This window comes from Carex rostrata, chromosome 1 (assembly GCF_964058835.1).
Source record: "Carex rostrata chromosome 1, lpCarRost1.2, whole genome shotgun sequence".
Lineage (NCBI taxonomy): Eukaryota > Viridiplantae > Streptophyta > Magnoliopsida > Poales > Cyperaceae > Carex > Carex rostrata.
In genome coordinates this window covers 7,692,191-7,709,642 of record NC_135918.1, presented here as the reverse complement: position 1 = coordinate 7,709,642, position 17,452 = coordinate 7,692,191, and the positions used below count along the sequence as shown (strand labels likewise).

The 17,452-nt window shown below is 34.0% G+C and overlaps 1 protein-coding gene across 1 annotated transcript; it reads right to left on the bottom strand.

Moving 5' to 3' along the window:
- Positions 1-1,425: 1,425 nt before the first annotated feature.
- Positions 1,426-6,646, bottom strand: LOC144555683 (auxin response factor 23-like). The gene is made up of 15 exons (XM_078304089.1): positions 6,194-6,646; positions 5,813-5,928; positions 5,532-5,627; positions 5,370-5,426; positions 4,880-5,035; positions 4,701-4,785; positions 4,517-4,607; positions 4,266-4,430; positions 4,061-4,180; positions 3,881-3,956; positions 3,422-3,605; positions 2,660-3,318; positions 2,279-2,472; positions 1,913-2,113; positions 1,426-1,668 (listed from the first exon to the last, which is right to left on the bottom strand). Exons 1-14 carry the CDS (start codon positions 6,246-6,248, stop codon positions 1,930-1,932), a joined length of 2,238 nt encoding a protein of 745 aa, XP_078160215.1. The 5' UTR covers positions 6,249-6,646; the 3' UTR covers positions 1,426-1,668; positions 1,913-1,929.
- Between the last annotated feature and the right edge of the window lie 10,806 nt (positions 6,647-17,452).

Genomic DNA, 17,452 nt, shown 5'->3' with positions numbered 1-17,452 from the left:
GATGCTTAATATAGGAGAGGATATTATAAACAGTACTCATTTTTCAATTATTAATGAGGACCATCTGATTAAAGTATTTATGGCATGGTTAATCATAGCCATTCACTAAAATTGTATAGAACCATCTCATTGAAATTTGATCGGGATGTTTTGTTGGGTTGAGAATAGGCTATTAAGAATAGTCTATTTGTATTTGGTTAGATTTGAATAGCTAGAAAAAGAAATCCAACTTATTTGTCTTACAAACGACAAAATAATTATTTTAGCTATTTCTGTTTTGCAACAAAACATATCAAAATGAATAGTTGGAAAGAGTAGGGACACATGTAGGGGTGTCAATGATACTCTTGTAATCGTTTACCCTATCCGTACCGTATTCGATCGGCTGTTATGGGTAAAAAAAATTTTTGCTAATTTATCAAGTATGAATATGGATATGGATAAAGATTATATTTTGTTAGCTAAATGGGTATGGATACGAGTAAATATTATTTGTATCTGTTACCCTATAGAGTAATATAAAATAAATTATATGATAATGTTTGAGTAATAATTAGTGATAGTGAAACTTATTTTCGTAATATTTCATATAATTATATTTGAGCAATAATTAATAATGTACTTTTATTATTTAGTGTATATTGTACTGTAATAAAAATAATAAATATATTACTTTTACTTACTATTTAGTTAAATAATTAAATTTATCTAAAGAAATATTTGTACTTCTTAATTCTTTTATTTTATAAAAAAACAATTTAATTAAAATTAATTGTACATTTGTATTTTTTTATTAGTAATGTAATAAATATATTACTTTTACTTACTATTTAGTTAAATAATTAAATTTATCTAAAGAAATATTTGTACTTCTTAATTCTTTTATTTTATAAAAAAACAATTTAATTAAAATTAATTGTACATTTGTATTTTTTTTATTTAATGTAATTGCATGTATGTGAAATGAATGAGTTTAAATATTTATAAAATATAAAAAATTAATATTTTATTAATATTGTCTATTATTCATCCTCTATTTTCTCATTACATTGTAATTTTTAACGGATAAAAATAGTATATGAGTCAGATAAATTTTTAGTAGATAGTATGAAAATACTTCCACTATCTATACCATAGCCATTGACCCCCTAGACACCCCCCAAGGTGGTCAATCGCAGCAAGTAACGCGTAGAGTAATAATAATTAGTACCGTCACATTAGTAAAATTGTTATCTTCACAAGCATTATATCTTTGACGCGACTAAATCATATTTGTATGGTTAGTAGCTTCTTCTGTCATTGACTACGCCACCGTGGAAATCCAGGATCAAATTATGGCATGGAGTTGTAGTTCTGTACTGGTGCTCATTATTAAAAGGTGGAGAGCGACAGGTCAATACAAACTAGGATACCTACCCATAGAAGTCAATACAAACTAGGATACCTATTAAAATAGAAATATCTATATTTACATGGCACGGGTCAAACTTAGCATATTTAAGACCTTCCTTGCGCGCAAATTATACATTCTAATAACATAACCAGCTCTCAAAGGAACCTTCTCGAAAACAAAAATATAACTAAAAACAGAACTAGAACAAACCAAAACTGGAATAAACATTAATAGCGACCTACTACAACTAGTTGGACCTTACTCCCATACAAGGTCTGCAAAACAACCAAAAGAGTGTGTCAATTATGCATTGAAATTTTAAAAATGAGCATTTCTAAGGGCATACTCATATGCTTAACAGTTAAAAAATATAAAATCCCTCAAGCATACATCCCTAATTTTGCCCGATAAGTTTAAAAATCCATAAACAATTTTTCTTGTTGTGCATTCCGTACCTATGAGATAATATATTCAATATGAATTTATCACCATGTTATCGAGAAAGAGGGGAGAACCTACCGCATGGAACCCTAACCCTAGCAGCAATTATCAGACAAAAGGGAGGAAGTAGGCATGCATGTTTTTGCTGATTGGTTTTTGCCACCAGCTGACATGGTTGTTGAGCTTTCCTCGAATCTAGTGTTTAGTGCACCTGGGTTCATCTTCTGCACCTCCTCTCTTGTGTATATGAAGATCTTGCGCACCATATTACAGAATTCACTGTAACAACAGAAAGATAACATGGTTAGAGAATTTACTGCATGCTCAAAACTTTTGACTTTGGTGATCTGGCATCAATTTCTCAAAGTAAAATGGAGCTGCTAATACTAAGTGCCAATTTCATTTTTAAGATTTTACTTTGAGAAAGTTCAGAGAGAGACATACTTCCAAGGATCATCTCCAACAAGCATCATATCACCTTCATTATCAGTGTAAACAACGAGCCAAGTTCTGCTAGGTGTACCCATCAATTCTCCTCTGAATTCAAACATATGATCCAGCTCCCTGAACAGTTCTTCATAATTGGTGAACTTTGTCAGATCCACAGATCTTCCCAACGCAATCCCCTGCTTGTGCACCTACAATAGCAGAATGTTTCAGCTTTTTTTAAATGAAAATTATAATTACCTATTCACCTTTTGTCCTATTAAATGCCATGTAGCTTTTCCTGTTTCCTAACCTAAATATGAAAAATTGAAAATAGATGTGCCAGGGTGCAGTTTGTACTTTGTAATTGAAAAAAAGGGGTCTACATAAAAATTATACCTTGGTGCAACTTCTTGTCGAGCTGCCCTGTGGCCTGCTCTGCGTGCCCTTGCAAACTTGTGAGCAATTTTGGGGAGGCTTATCTGCATTTCCATTTACAACAGGTGGATCATCAGTGGATCTCACATTAACAGCCTTTGGCGTGGCAACATCGTCGCTTCTTGGGTTCTTGTCAAGATACGCACCAAACAACTTGCAACCGCCTCCACTTGTCTCTTTTTCGGTTTGAAATTGAGGTTGTCCCAACAGTTTACTCTGCGGGGTAGTTGTCTCTTCTATATTTTGGGCAGGTACCGGGTTGGTTACCCAGTTTGGGAACTTCTCATACACATTCTGAGGCATTAAATGCCAGGATGGTAACACAACTGATTGCTTTTGTTGATTCCAGATGCTCGTATCACCATAAAGACCATGGCGTACCCCGCCAGAGAGCAAGCTTCTGTAGGAGTTTTCGTGCCTTGGAACCCGGGCCCAGATGTCAGGTCCCGAGTTTCTGTCTCCAATTTGCGTTTGGGACCACATAACAGGTTTAAGGGCAGAGGCATCAGTTCCAGATACTGCAGCAGTCTTCAAGGCCATAGGTTCTTGACCTTGGAAGACCCCCTGTAGGCTGTGATGACTGTGCGGGCCAGGGTCTGCAGCCACCTTTGAGAGAGCGACTACAAATAGGAAAAATACATTAAATTTAACTATTACTACCTTGAGCAGATACGCTCAAGTTATTGGGTTGAGTAGAAGCAGTACACCTGAGTATGGATATACCTTCTTTTGTAAGAACAGATGAGTCAGGAGACGAGATAGTGGGGGCAACTGGGCGGGGCCGCTTGGGACGGTTGGGAGTGGGAACTGGATGGTTGACAGGTGGAGGGGGGCTCATGGCCGGCTCAATTTTCCACGGAGACACCTTGTCTGGGCGAGGTATCGATGAGTTCTCATCCCACCTCACCTGTATAATGCATTATTCATGTACGTAAGTGTATGTATGTGTGCACAAATGTAAGTCAATACATTCATACCTATGAACAATAAAGTTGAATTGAATACAGGGCACACATATGTAGTTTGGAGCAAATAGAGGTATATCTCAGGCATCCTTTGTTTATTCGTGCATATAAACAACTATTCCAGAAGTCAAAACTTATCACAATATCCGACACCGTCATGTATGAAAAATTAAGAAACTAGACATGGTCGCAATGTGTTCAAGGCAACCAATTGTACCTTGAGGCATCGCCATTTGGAACCAGGCCATCTGGTAGGATCAGCATCTCCTGCTCCAACTATTGTCCCTGTAAACCTGAAAAGAGGGGGGCGGAATAATAGCAACAACTCAGGTAAGATTCCTATAACTTTTATGCAATAAATACACAACAATTTCTTATTCTTTTATTTTTCATGTACCTCTGTTCTGGGGCCTCTTCCCCTTCGAAACGCATCTTGAACCTCATACCAATAGAATAATTACTCTTAATAGCCTCCATATATTGGTCAAACGGAATGATGAACTCCGATGGGCTTGTCCTGTGAAGAGAAAGATCAATGGTCAAATACAGAACACTGATCATAGATTCAGAAGTAACAATTTACTAAAATAAGGAGATGTTACCTAGGTTTGTAATAGACCGTAAAGGGGGAGCCCGTATTGCAAGCATGCCAGGCTGTGGCAAGAACACCAAGATGCATGCTGTGGCTAGATATAACTGAAGATGGCATATTCATTTGTTGCCGCATTGCCCTTCTGACTCCAACTCTAAGCTCCCCATTATCTCCCCTTAATAAAACAAAACGTAAAAGGAACCTTCTTAGGTTAAGAAACAAAAGCATTCATCAATATTTCCATCACCATAACCATTTTACCTTAGAAAAATGAAAGCGTCTCCTGCAACTAAGCGCTTTGCGCTGACAAACACACTCCAGCCACTCTGCAATAGATGCCTCCTTGGTTGTCCTATATTTTCAATGAATAAAAAAAATTATATATTTTTATATTACAAGCTTGATTTTTTGCCATATCATGAATAGCATGAGTGTAGGAGGTCACCTCGAAAAATATGACGAAAACGCCATTCCACACAATGCAAGTCCTTGGCAACTAACTCTTGTGTTGGAGGCTGCTTGCTCATATCCTGCACCATTGTTATCATTACATGTTAGTACAATTGTGAGAATGAAAGAAGCATGTGCTAAAAATGAGAGGAACAGCATAAGAAAAAAAATTACCAGAGGGGGAAGGCACTCGTCAGCATGGCGTCTGAGCACAGAGAAGCCACCATGTGTGCTGGTATCAGATGCCGTCAGAGTCTTGCAAAAGGAGTGCACCACTGGTCGGGGTGGCTGAGATGGCGCCTCTTCTTTTTCCATTAAGTTCTCATCTTGCTATGTTTTATTTAACACAACACAAAAATTAAGCATTGAGCTAATTTCCAACTTGTAAACAATTACTGCTTGCTTCAATCTTACAAAGCACTGATGTCAGCCAATTACCAACATACATACCCTCAATTTTAACCAATTTAACAGAAACTGAATTCAAGTCCATTAAAGAAACCCAAAATGGTTAGTGAAAACAAGCCAACTTTATACATCAATATATATTCACAACCAGAGCACTAATTAGGTTATTTCTCAAATTAATCACTTCAGAACTGGTACCTTGTTGGAAAATTAAAAAACTTGAAATTAGTAACAAAAAAAGGGATGAAAAAAGTACATTCGACTCGGGCAATAAAGTCACTTGTGCATAGACCTCATCAGTGTCTGGCTCCGCCTGTACATAAATCAATTAGTATCCAAAGATAAGCCCTATAATAGAAGAGATCTACAATTTTATCTTAAGGAGAAAAAAGGGCAAAGAAATAAAGAACAACTCTACCTTCAGTAGCACATTCATGACTCGACACGGGATCTTCCATGGCAGGTCATAGTGGGGCATCTGCTGTTCTGATACCTGATTGGTTGACGCCTCGACCTAATTCCATAAGAGCAAAGAAAATTGAAGCCCCAAAATACTGATTCTGAGAAATTCATAATATAGACGGGAACAATCTTAACTAGAAACTGCAAAATATCATAATATATGGTTCTCCTAAAAATAAAGGGAAATTTCCAAAGTAGGAAATTTGTAATAAATTCATAAAAATAGTAATTTCTGACCTGCTCTATATGGCCTTGAGGGAAGTAGAAAACTCTTTCTCCAACTCTTGGCACCGTCACAAGTGGCCCAGCACATGCGCGCCATAATTCGTTGTACAAAGCTTCCTCTCCCAAATCTAACGCAAAAGGAAGTGGTTTTTGAATTGAGCAAAATTCTCACCAAGAGAGAGAAACAAATAAAGGTTTTCAATTCGAAAGAAAATAACACTGAAGCAACAACAAAATTCTAGATAAAGCCTAGATCGAAGTTTTGGAGCTAAAGTAGCAGGCCAAAGTCATGAAACCCAAGAAAAAAAAACGAATTTCTTCCTTTTTTTTCCTCTGAATTACACCGCAAAAAAAATCTCCTACTAAGCAAAGAACACCATAAGAAAAGCTCACCTTTCCCGCCTCCCGAATCAGCTATGTAAGTCTCGGTACACCCAGTAGAAGCCATCAAAAGCCAAAATCAAAGAAATCCTCTTTCAATAACCCAGATCTCACATCCAAGCTTCAAATCCCACTTGTAATGTAACGGAAAAGTTCCAAATTCAAGAGAATTAACCACAAAAACTCGCATACGCCGCGCCTCCTACTTCAGGAAGAAGTTAAATTCGCTTCGCCTCTCTCTTATCACTCCTGATTTATACTTCGGTGCCGCTGCCTCTCTCTCTCTCTCTCTCTCTAACCCTTTTTCTCTTTTTCTCTCTCTCTCTTTCTCTCTGTGTGTAAAACTCGAAAATGGTGTAGCTGGTAGGTATCAGAAAGGGGAGAAGAAGGACGTCAGTTGTGTGCAGAAGCTTTGGGGACAGTCGTGACCAGACCAAGAGAGAGAAATTAGTCCTTGAGGAATCTATACACAAGCTTGGTCCACTGGAAATCATTATACACCGCTGGAATTTAATTTGTGCTTTCTAGTTGTAGATAAAAATATCAAAAAAAAAAAATTATAACGTGGTAATAATATATATAAAAATTATTATATATGTATATATAGTTATATACACACAAGAGTAAGAAATAGGTGATATAATATATTAATAATTATAATTAACGTTTTTATCATCATACAAATTGTTTATTTAATAATATATTATCTAGATCTAGACATGAATAGATAAAAACAATCTAGTTAAGTGTTATATAACACAAGCTTTAAAAAAAATATTTAGTTTTGACCTCCTTGAATATTAATATATTTACAAAGTCAAGAGATGCTTATCTTTTTCTACAAAGAGTGTTATTGAATTATTTTTTTATAAATGACTGAGTTAACTACTTTATTTATAGTATTTTTTGTCTTAGTCAAATAAATTTATCCATAATGTGAACTATCAATAAATTTTAAAATAATTATCATAATATGTAAAAATAATGTGAACTTTATTACTTGTATTTTCTTTACAAAAGTATAATACAAATAATAAAATTACGTGTGTACAATGTAACATGTATAACAACATTTTTAAAAATCTAGACGGTATTGCAATTATGACTTTGCACCATGTCTAGCCAACTCTTTCACGGACCATAGGAAGAGTGGGGATTGGGTTAGCATAACCGGGTGGTCAATAAAAATATCAATTCCATCATAGATACATTTCAACCCGAGTCAAGCTTTCTCCTGTATGGATCCGGTTTACGAAAACTGAACCGGGTTCAATACTTGCCTCTTACGGTAACGGCACGAACCCGCAAACCATTCAACGAGCGACCTTGTCTCACCCCCAGGGGCAATTACTTGATTCACATATATTTTAATCACCCTGTTTAAATAAAATATTATCTTCTTATATTAATGACCAAGTAAGCTACTTTACAAGCTAAGGTTGTGAGATGATGACGCGTGTCGGTCCATGACGAGCAATTTTGGGTCCCACAGGTCGGTAGATGAATCGAGGTTACCATCGCGCATCCCCAGAGCATATTCCGAGATATTAAACCAAGATGAGATCCGTACCTTATAAACCTAGATCTGCTTGATTATGGATAAATTATGGAAATAATTACATCATTTATATCATATTTTTTTATAAAATAGAAAAATATTTATTTATCTTTCTCTTGTGTCTCACTCTTAAACATAGTATATAAAACGTCATATGATTTTGTTGAAGGTTGAAATCACGTGCAGCAGTATTACAGACGCAACGCGTAATTTAATAGTTTTGTGTGTGGTGGTAAGATAAATTATGAAAATCAGAAGATAATTCTTATCGTGATTTTCATAAAAAAAATATAATTACGAAGGTTAAAAGGGGTGAAAATAATATGGATAATATTTGATCCGTATTTGGAAAATTAGATGCGAATATCCGATATTCGAATATCCGTATGGATAAAGATACTGATATGATTTTACGTTTTAAATTTTAAATTATATGTATCTGAATAGTAGATATATACTATATATTTTAATACATATTATGAACAAATTATATTATTCACCATTATAATTATATAAATATTATGAACCTATTGCTGTTTAATATATTTTTTTATTATTTTAATAAATATCCAATCTAATTCGAATCCATATCTGCATCCATCTGATATCCACTCTGTATCCATATTCGGAAAATGAAAAAAGAATATAGATAAAGTTTTACCACTATCTGCTCCGTATCCGCTCGGTTTTCACCCGTCTAGAAGAGACGAGTGGATATATTCTAAAAAAGACTAAATAATTACATAATCAATATATGTTTATATGGTCTTAACTCTCTAAATTTGTATTCAAAATAGACAGTTATTGCAAAAATCTCACTGGTTTATACCAATATGTTAAAAATATTGTTCAATCTCGACCGTGTGATGAGAATTACTGATCAATCTCGACCGTGTGATGAAAATGACTTATCAATCTCCTTTAATTAACTTCTAGAAGATAAAAAATAAAAGTTACAGCCAACCAAACAGGAAAGGTACAGACATATTATAACCTTTCCTTTCCGTTTCATTCAAGTGTCTCTTTTTCCGTTACTTCTCGCCCGACTCCTACTAACCAAACATGGATAAGATAAACAATGGATGCCTGTTGTTTGTTTGGTGGATTGATACAAAGACTAGTATTTGGACTCGGAGCATTGCGGCGACCTGAAATGTTTCCTCGCTTGGTTTGGTTGGAATGTTGGATCGGTTCAAAGAGAGCGTGTGGAAGGCAGCAAGCTGTGGGTCGGTATCGGTGTTTGCTGTTGGTGGGTTGGAGGCTACTCGGTGTAGAGTGAAAGCAATTGCTTATTCAGAATTGCTTGTACAATTTATTCCACGAGATCTTCTGTGGTTCTTTCGCATAGCATATGTAAAACTTCATAATTGGAAATTGGAATGGTCAGATTATAGAGCCGAAGTTTTTATTAATACCACTGTCAAAAAAAACAAAACCACAAATTATGAGGAATTTGAAAAATACTAGGGTCTCTGATTCAATATGCAGCCCCACGCAGATTGAATTGGTGAGCCTTCAAAAACTAAAAAATGTATTGTAATATACTGATATTTAGGTTTTTGAAGGAGCTCCAATTCAATCTGCGGTCTCCCATGGGGCTGCAAGATTGAATTGGAGGCTCTGGTATTTTTTAAATTCTCCAATTTCAGTGGTATTTTGATTTTTTTTTAAATGGTATTAATAAAAATTTCGGCTTATAGAGTGCCAATACCAACTTTATACTTCTAAAATAGTTTGCAGAAATCACAAACATTTTTTTAAAATTTAGCTAAATATGAATCGACCACTGGATCAACAAAATTATTTTAATGACATATTTTTTAGTAACTAGTTACAATTATGTTTCTTTTAATTTGATAAAATCAAAACTATTAATCTGAGAAAGAGGACAATAAAAACTTTATACCTGTACATTTAATAAGTAGTAGCAGCTAATATCTATCGGTCAATTAAATTGATTGCTAAAAAATATCATGTTTAATTATTTCACAAAGGCGCAATTAGAAATTAGAATTAGCAAATTACATCATAAATGAAAAAAATATCCGGTCCATTTTTTAGTGAACTCATTGGCTTAATCATGCAGATAAAAAATAAACAAAATGACACAGAGTTTCAGAGCCAAGGAAACATTTTTGTATTTTTTATGATTATTAAATATTAGTAAACTATATAACTTATTGAATATTAGCAAACTATATAACGAGTGTATTTTTTAATTATTGATTCGTAAGCTTTTTTTTGTTTCTCTTGTTTATCATCATGAATGATCATACACTGTTTAAATGATTTACTAGTCTTTTCATTTTAGACAACACGGTCAACATCGTAAATAAGGACATAGTCAGATTTTCAAACTACGGTGTCAATTATATAAAAGTTTCATGAGTACAATGAGATTAGTTTTACAATACCATAACATTTTACTCTAAATTATATAGAAATTCTCCATAGAAAAAAATAGAGTCAATTGACTCTTATTCTTTATATTTATTAGTTTTGATTGTAATATTATAATTTAGTAAATGTGCTATCCTCATACGGACAATAATTAATAGATAAATTATTGTCAAAACACGATGTGAGTTTGATTTTTAAATTACTCGTATTTCATTAAAGTAATCACGAAGAGTCTAGTCTCCTACCGAACTTAGCAAAATCAACGAGATGAGAAATCATTGATTTCGCTAATCTAATATAATTTCTCATCATTTTTTCTAAAAAATTATACATGCCAGCAATATTATGTGATATCATTTCGCAATAATTAACTAGAAGTAAAATAATGTCGTAATCTTTCAACGTACACAAATCCACTCACTTAAAAAATTGTAGAATCAGTCATTTTTTTCATCAAACTATTATGCATAAATTAAGTAATTCATCTCTAGCTCAAAACTTACTATCCTATTCTATGATCATTATCTACTGTATAAGTATTCTGCTGGATATTCGAAGGATCTGTTTGACCAAAAAAAAAAAAAGGGATTCCATTAGCACAGCTTCACCACAAATGGTTTGCCACATTAGATCAGATTGCACGCCCTGCAGTAGCACGAGATATCCGCTAGGAATGGGCCCCACAGAGGACCAGACGTGTCTCCGTCACGGCCGACAAATGGGTTTTGAAGTAGTGGGCCCCGCGATTTGCCTCCGGCTCATTGTACAAGCCCGGTCCAGCCAGACACCGATCCCTTTCACTTCTGACACTTCTCACACAGAACCCATATTAAGAAAAATGCAATTCTTATTCTTTTAATAAGGTGGGAACGGAAGCCCTAACCACTTTTACTGTCATTACCTTTTATGAACAGAAAATTTGCTTTGTCTCAAATTCACTTTTGCTGATTTCCCTTTTACAAAAATTAGGTCTTCGCTGCAACGATACAAAATACTTAACTCTAATCAAGTTTCGGAATTTAGAAAACTGACAAACAAAAATTTGCATAAAATTGTAATATGTTATTACATCTACCAACAATAAATCACAATGATAATTATGTCAGCAAATTTAACTTGAGGAGGTTCAAATACATCATGATTTTATGCTCTAATATACTCCATATTCTTTATCTCTGTTCGTAAAGTCCAAATAGTCAATCTGTACTGCTCAACATGATAATTATACTAAAATATTCTTGGAAATCAAATTTTAAATTTTTTAGAATTTTTTTACTATTATTTTACATAGATATGACTTTTTTGGGTGGTCCGGAATCTCCTAGAAACAATGATTTTATACTTATCTAAAAAAATAGTAAAAAAAATCTACAAAATTTTAAATTTGGTCACTGAGAATATTTTCATCATGAAGATCGTGTTGAGCGATTCAGATCGACTGTTTGGACTTTGAAAACATAGATAAAAGATGTAGAACATATCGAAACACAAAATCGTGATGCATTTGAACTCTTCTATAAATATTTTAGATAGCATAACGTTCGAGAGGCTTGAAAGCCACAAACTCAATAATATATAGAGGAGGGTTCAAATGCCTCCATTTTTTGTGCCTTCATTTTTAAAAACTTAAATAACTCAAAGTTTAAAACTTAAACATCAAAATAAAACCGTTAGATGTAATCTATGTTATTTTATTTATGTGCCCATAAAAAATTATCACATTTTGATTTTGCTTTTATATGAACCAATAAGTTGAAAAATCAACGTCTAGAAATTATCCACATTTATATATATTTTTACAAACTCAAGATGACAATCAAAACAAAGTTGAAATGCCATAATTTTTTACATGTGCATAGATAAAATGATATAGTTCATATCCAACGATTTTATTTTGAATTTTAAGATTTAAATTTTGAGTTATTAAAGTTTTTAAAAATGGAGGCATGATAGAGGCACAAAAAATGGGGGGCATTTGAACCCTCCTCTAATATATATAGCCTTTTAACACTAATTGACATGATATATGTGCTTATAATAGAAGTTATAATAATTTAAATTTAAAAAAATTGCGAAAAATTTCAACATAAATCTCAGAGTAATTTTCCGAGAGCCCCAATGACAAAACGGAAAATTGAGTTTCATCCGGTTCAAAACAGGAACAGCCGAACCGAACCGAGCCAAGGACCGGTCCGAATGTCAAAAACACATTAAACAGTGGTTTAATGCACGGACGCGAAAAGAAGTTTCAATCCAGCTCAGAGAAGCACTATCCGCCTCCACCTCAGTGAGGACCGTACAACCTTTCAGATGTCGCCACGTGTGAAGGACAAGTAACGGATCCGTTTTGGACTAATCCGTTCCGCGCTTCTTTGTAACGGAGTTCACGTGTCAAATATATAATTCTTCTGAGATAGTAACGTGGCGAATGACTTCAGGAGGTTATAAAAGAGAGACATGCCTCAATGCATCATTAATTGAGATAATGTTTTGGTGGCTGGACATGGTGTATGTCTGTTTTGTAATCGCTTTTAAAAGTTTCAATTCGACATGTCAAATTGTGTCGGATTCATTGAACTTTGATTCTTTCAAAAAACAATAATTTTTAATAAAATTGTACAGGAATTAAGAATTTTGAATTCACTAATATCATCGATCGTTGATGGAATTCCAAAACAATATTTTTTGGAATTTTCATATTTTCAGGAATATAATTATTTACACAATATGCAGCTTGGAAAATATAATTCGTTATTTTCAGAGATTAAAAACTGAAACAGTTCGACCTTAAATTTTAAATTTTAAATATAAAAGTTTGAATTTTTATCGGATTGTAAAGCTAAGACTAATGTTTCTAAAATTCAATCAATATCCTGTGATATTTAGAAATTAGTATTTGTTTAAACAAAATCAAAAGAAATATGATTTTACATATAATTTTTCAAGCACGATCCGATATTCCAATTACATGATATTCATTTTGAAATTTAAATTAAGTGGCTTTTAAAACTGACCTTCTAATAATTTATTTTCGCAGGCTAAATTTAAAAATTGGTAATTTTTTAGACAAAATCACAGAAATATGATTTCACGTATAAATTTCGCAGCACAATACAATTGCATAATATTCATTTTGAAATTTAAACTAAGTATCTTTTAAAACTGACTTTTCTAATAATTTGTTCTGCGTAAGTTAAATTTAAAAATTAGTATTTTTTTAAACAAAATCAAATAAATATGATTATACATACAGGTTCCGAAGCACAGTGCAATTATATAATATTTATTTGAAATTAAATTAAGTGACTTTTTTTCATCACTTGTCTTCATAAATTAAATTTAAATTACCTCAGGTTGATTAGTCTTCCTCCAGATAATTTGAAGTTACGTAACGATTGAGTTTTTAATTCCGGATTGACTCAAATTTAATTCCGGACTTATCTGGACTAAAAGTAACGCAAGTATAGTTTTAATTTAGTGGCAAAAAAGCAGTAGTTACGAAATGTTCAGTTCGCGCCATATTAGCAAGACAATTGGCTCGTTCATTATCTTCTCTTTATATGCAAACGTAGCAGTCGAGCGAGTGTGACTACACCATGTCAACACCGCCTAGAAGAATGCGCACCTGAGATGCACTAAATTAGACCGGACCAGGACAGTCACTACTTCGGCCAAGGAGGCACTGGATCAAACCGAATAGGGAATTGAATCAACCGGACCAGGACAGTCACCACTCAGCCGATAAGGCACTGAATCAAATCAGGGCGGGAGCCGAGTCAACTGGACCAGGACAGTCATCTCACAGGAGGCCACCACAGTGGAAAGAGACAGAAGGAGAGGAGTGGAGGAAGGAGGAAGAAGAAAACACATCATCATTATCACCATCGGCAACAACCACATCAACACGCACCTTATTCATATATAGTAATATTAGATACTACGGCGGGCGAAGCGAATTTATAGCACCCTCAGTCGAACCCGGAGAGTCGAAGCGGATCGAAAAGTGATGATCAGATCCGTTAAACGGAAGCACCTGCTCGGTTGGAGTAAGATGAGACAGACTGATGAGCGGTGGCTAGATCCGTTGGACGGAAGCATCTGCTCAAAACGTGAGACGGAGCACTGAGTCGCGACGGAATTATCCGTTCGAATGGCAAACCGGGCAGACGAAGGGACGGGCAGAGGTGGCGGAGCAGGGCGGAGAAGCGAAGCGGACGGACGACTCTCAAACCTTCGTCTTCGAAATCTCTTTAGTTATTTAATGGAGGTGGAGCGGAGTGTACGAAGTGGAGCGAAACTTACGAGCGCAGTAGTCAAAACACCAGATTCATTGTGCAGTAGTGTTCTATACGTACACGGGACAAATAATACAATTCAAAACAGCCATACCAGAGAGGTTGACTTCGTCAAAAAAAAAAAGGTTGGTCGAAGTTGGGTTGAAATTTAAAAGTGAAACGATTTAAGGAACAATAACGAAATATTATTATATTAATAACAGTTCAATTTATAAATAGTTTTATGTGTTTGGTCGCTTTCGTGCGTGGACCGACATATTTATCCAAATTCAATGTAAACCTGAATCTAGTCATAATTAATTTTATATATAGCACTTTACTTTTTGGGGTTTAAAAAGGAATCACCGGAAAGTAACATATTTCATTCACATGCAATGCAAGAGATAATATTTTAATATTATAACAATTTTTTTTTTTTTTTTATTAAAAGTCAAGCAGTTTCGCGCACTTGGAAATATTTAAGTTTAGATCCGGCAAATCATACAAGTCAAATTTTGTTCGGATATGAATATGATCATATCGGATCAGAACTGTTCATGAAGTATATGGATTTTAACAGTTTGAATTTGTTGTTTGAAGTCGATCCGATATACTTTTTAGAGTTATTCTTATCAAAATCTCTTGGTAAGAACATCACACCATAGCTTTACTCATATAAAATTACTGTGTAAAACATGAAGATCAATTTTACAGTAACATGATATTTTACTCTAAGTTACATACAAAATTATGTATAAATACAAAAATAAATTTAATAAATAGGGATCAATTAACCTTCATTGTTGGTTCTAACATCTACCTCAGATAAAATAATGTTTAACTTTTTTTTTGAAAAAAGAATGCTTAACTGTGTCGGTGCTCAGGTGAAGTTTGTTTAACTTACCAACATCTTATGATGTTATTTTATTAAAGAAAAAACTAACTTTTGATCTAGTACCGAACGATAGCATTCTCCCAGAGGCGCAATTAAGAAATTTAAATACGAGATTGAATATAAAATGCAAAAATGTATAACGTGATAGGTGAAATTTGTACCTGAGGCTTCTACAACCAAAGTGGACAACTCAAACCATTAAACTAAAAGCAAATATTTGATATTTTATAAGAGAGAACTTAACTCTATGAAAACTTGTATAAAAAGAAAATTTAATTAAATTTCAATACACATAATTAAATGATTTAAAATCACAGAGGTAGCTTGTACAATAACATCCGCTCCTACACTTTCTATGTAAAAATATCATGAGTTTGAAATTCGAATAAAAAACTTTTATAAATATTAAAAGAAAATTAGTAGATTAAACCTCCATATTTCTTATAAAAAATAGCTAGAGGTATCAGTGATTTGGCACCGCCTTTTTGTATAAACAATTTTATTTCATTATAAAAAAAAGCATGCAGTCTCTTGAACGACATGCGCCAACCGCCAAGCAATCGACCCAATATCATATAATATCCACGTGGCATGTGCTGACGTGCATCTGTGAATTTCTCCAATAAACTTGGATGTTTTGTAGCCGGTTTCCCAACAAGCAGAAAAAGATCTGACAAATTAAATTTTAATTTATCTTTAAATTATTATGATAGAGATTAGAACCACATCATCTTCTTAATTAATGAAAGGTAAAAGTTTACATTCTTTCAGAATTCCAATTTAACGGAGCAACACAACCAATAAAGAGTTGCCACGTAATAAAGAGTATAACAGCGTATATTTCACAGCGGAGTTCAGGGGAAGGGGACCGAAGGGCGAAGGCGAATAGGAAGCAAGAAAAGATCGTCATTACTACGCACGTGACATCACGTGACAGCACGTGATAGAGATGGATCGGACGGTTCAGATTCCGATACTGCGATTGGACCGTGTCCTTCTCTACTGTGCGAATGGGAGTATGGGACCACCCTCTACTTTGTAAAGTTTGTTTCGGTCACATTTTTTTTCCCTTTTAACCCTCCTAATTCGTATTTTTTTTATATCATTAATGCTTCTTATCTTATCCGTGGTATATAAAAAAATATATATATATATTTTATCATTTGACATGTTGTGATTAAGCTAATAATTTGAAAGTATTAATATAAAAATTTAAACACAAGACTAAAAATGAGCATATATGCAAGACACTATAAGAAACATTTAATGCATTTTAGAAAATCAGTTTTCTCTCTTTCACAAAATTTTAATTTAAAAAATAATAATTAATAAATATTATTATGTTATTACATTAATCGTTTTTTTTTCTTAAGCTTAGTTTAATTTTACCCATGGATGTCTCTAATTTGTTCTAGGCAAGTACGGCTATAACTCTCTCGGAGACCGATACATCTTAGGAAATCAGCAGCAGTTGGGATTAAGAGGAAGAACCATGTCATGATTTAGAGGGGTCAGACCTCTCTGAGTACCTCAGAGACTGTGCTGACATGGATGCCATTGATGCCGATTTCTTCTCTACTGGCACCCTTGATCCTAATACTCATGCTAGTTCTTCCCTTACAAGCTCTCTTGCTGCACCCTAATTGCTTTAGTCCTTAGATAATCCCAAAACTGAACTTCTAAATGTTTGCTTCTTACTGTGTGCTGTAGCACTGTTTTGCTGTAATTTCCCAGTCATGACTAGTTGTGCTTTAGATGTCCTCTGACAGCTTCAGAGTTGGAGTGATTTTTAGACTAAGATTTGGTTTTATTTTTAGCTATCATATTTTGTAGATGCATATAGAGCTCTGTTTTGTATGAATATTTGTTTCTAATGAAATAGGTGGTATAATTGTATTGGTATCAAGTATTTTAGAAATAAAAATAAGATTTTCTATAACTATTTACACGGTACAACCGAATACCCGTTGCAAGACATTTACATAATTAATTCTGCGTATATCTATATTCATGTGTTTCCGTCTCCATCAAATCTCATGCCGTGTCCCCTGTCAAACTAATAGACTCTAACACTCACAAGTTTACAAGAAAATATTCTCATATTTGAGATCTTTGATCTCATCTCGAGCCACTTCACTTACCAT

Excerpts from the sequence above, each read along its gene's own strand:
- LOC144555683 (XM_078304089.1), bottom strand. The coding sequence starts at position 6,248 with ATGGCTTCTACTGGGTGTACCGAGACTTACATAGCTGATTCGGGAGGC. Across the intron at positions 4,431-4,516 it reads GACGCTTTCATTTTTCTAAG|GGGAGATAATGGGGAGCTTA; the intron begins GTAAAATGGTTA and ends TGTTTTATTAAG. Across the intron at positions 4,181-4,265 it reads ACGGTCTATTACAAACCTAG|GACAAGCCCATCGGAGTTCA; the intron begins GTAACATCTCCT and ends TTCTCTTCACAG.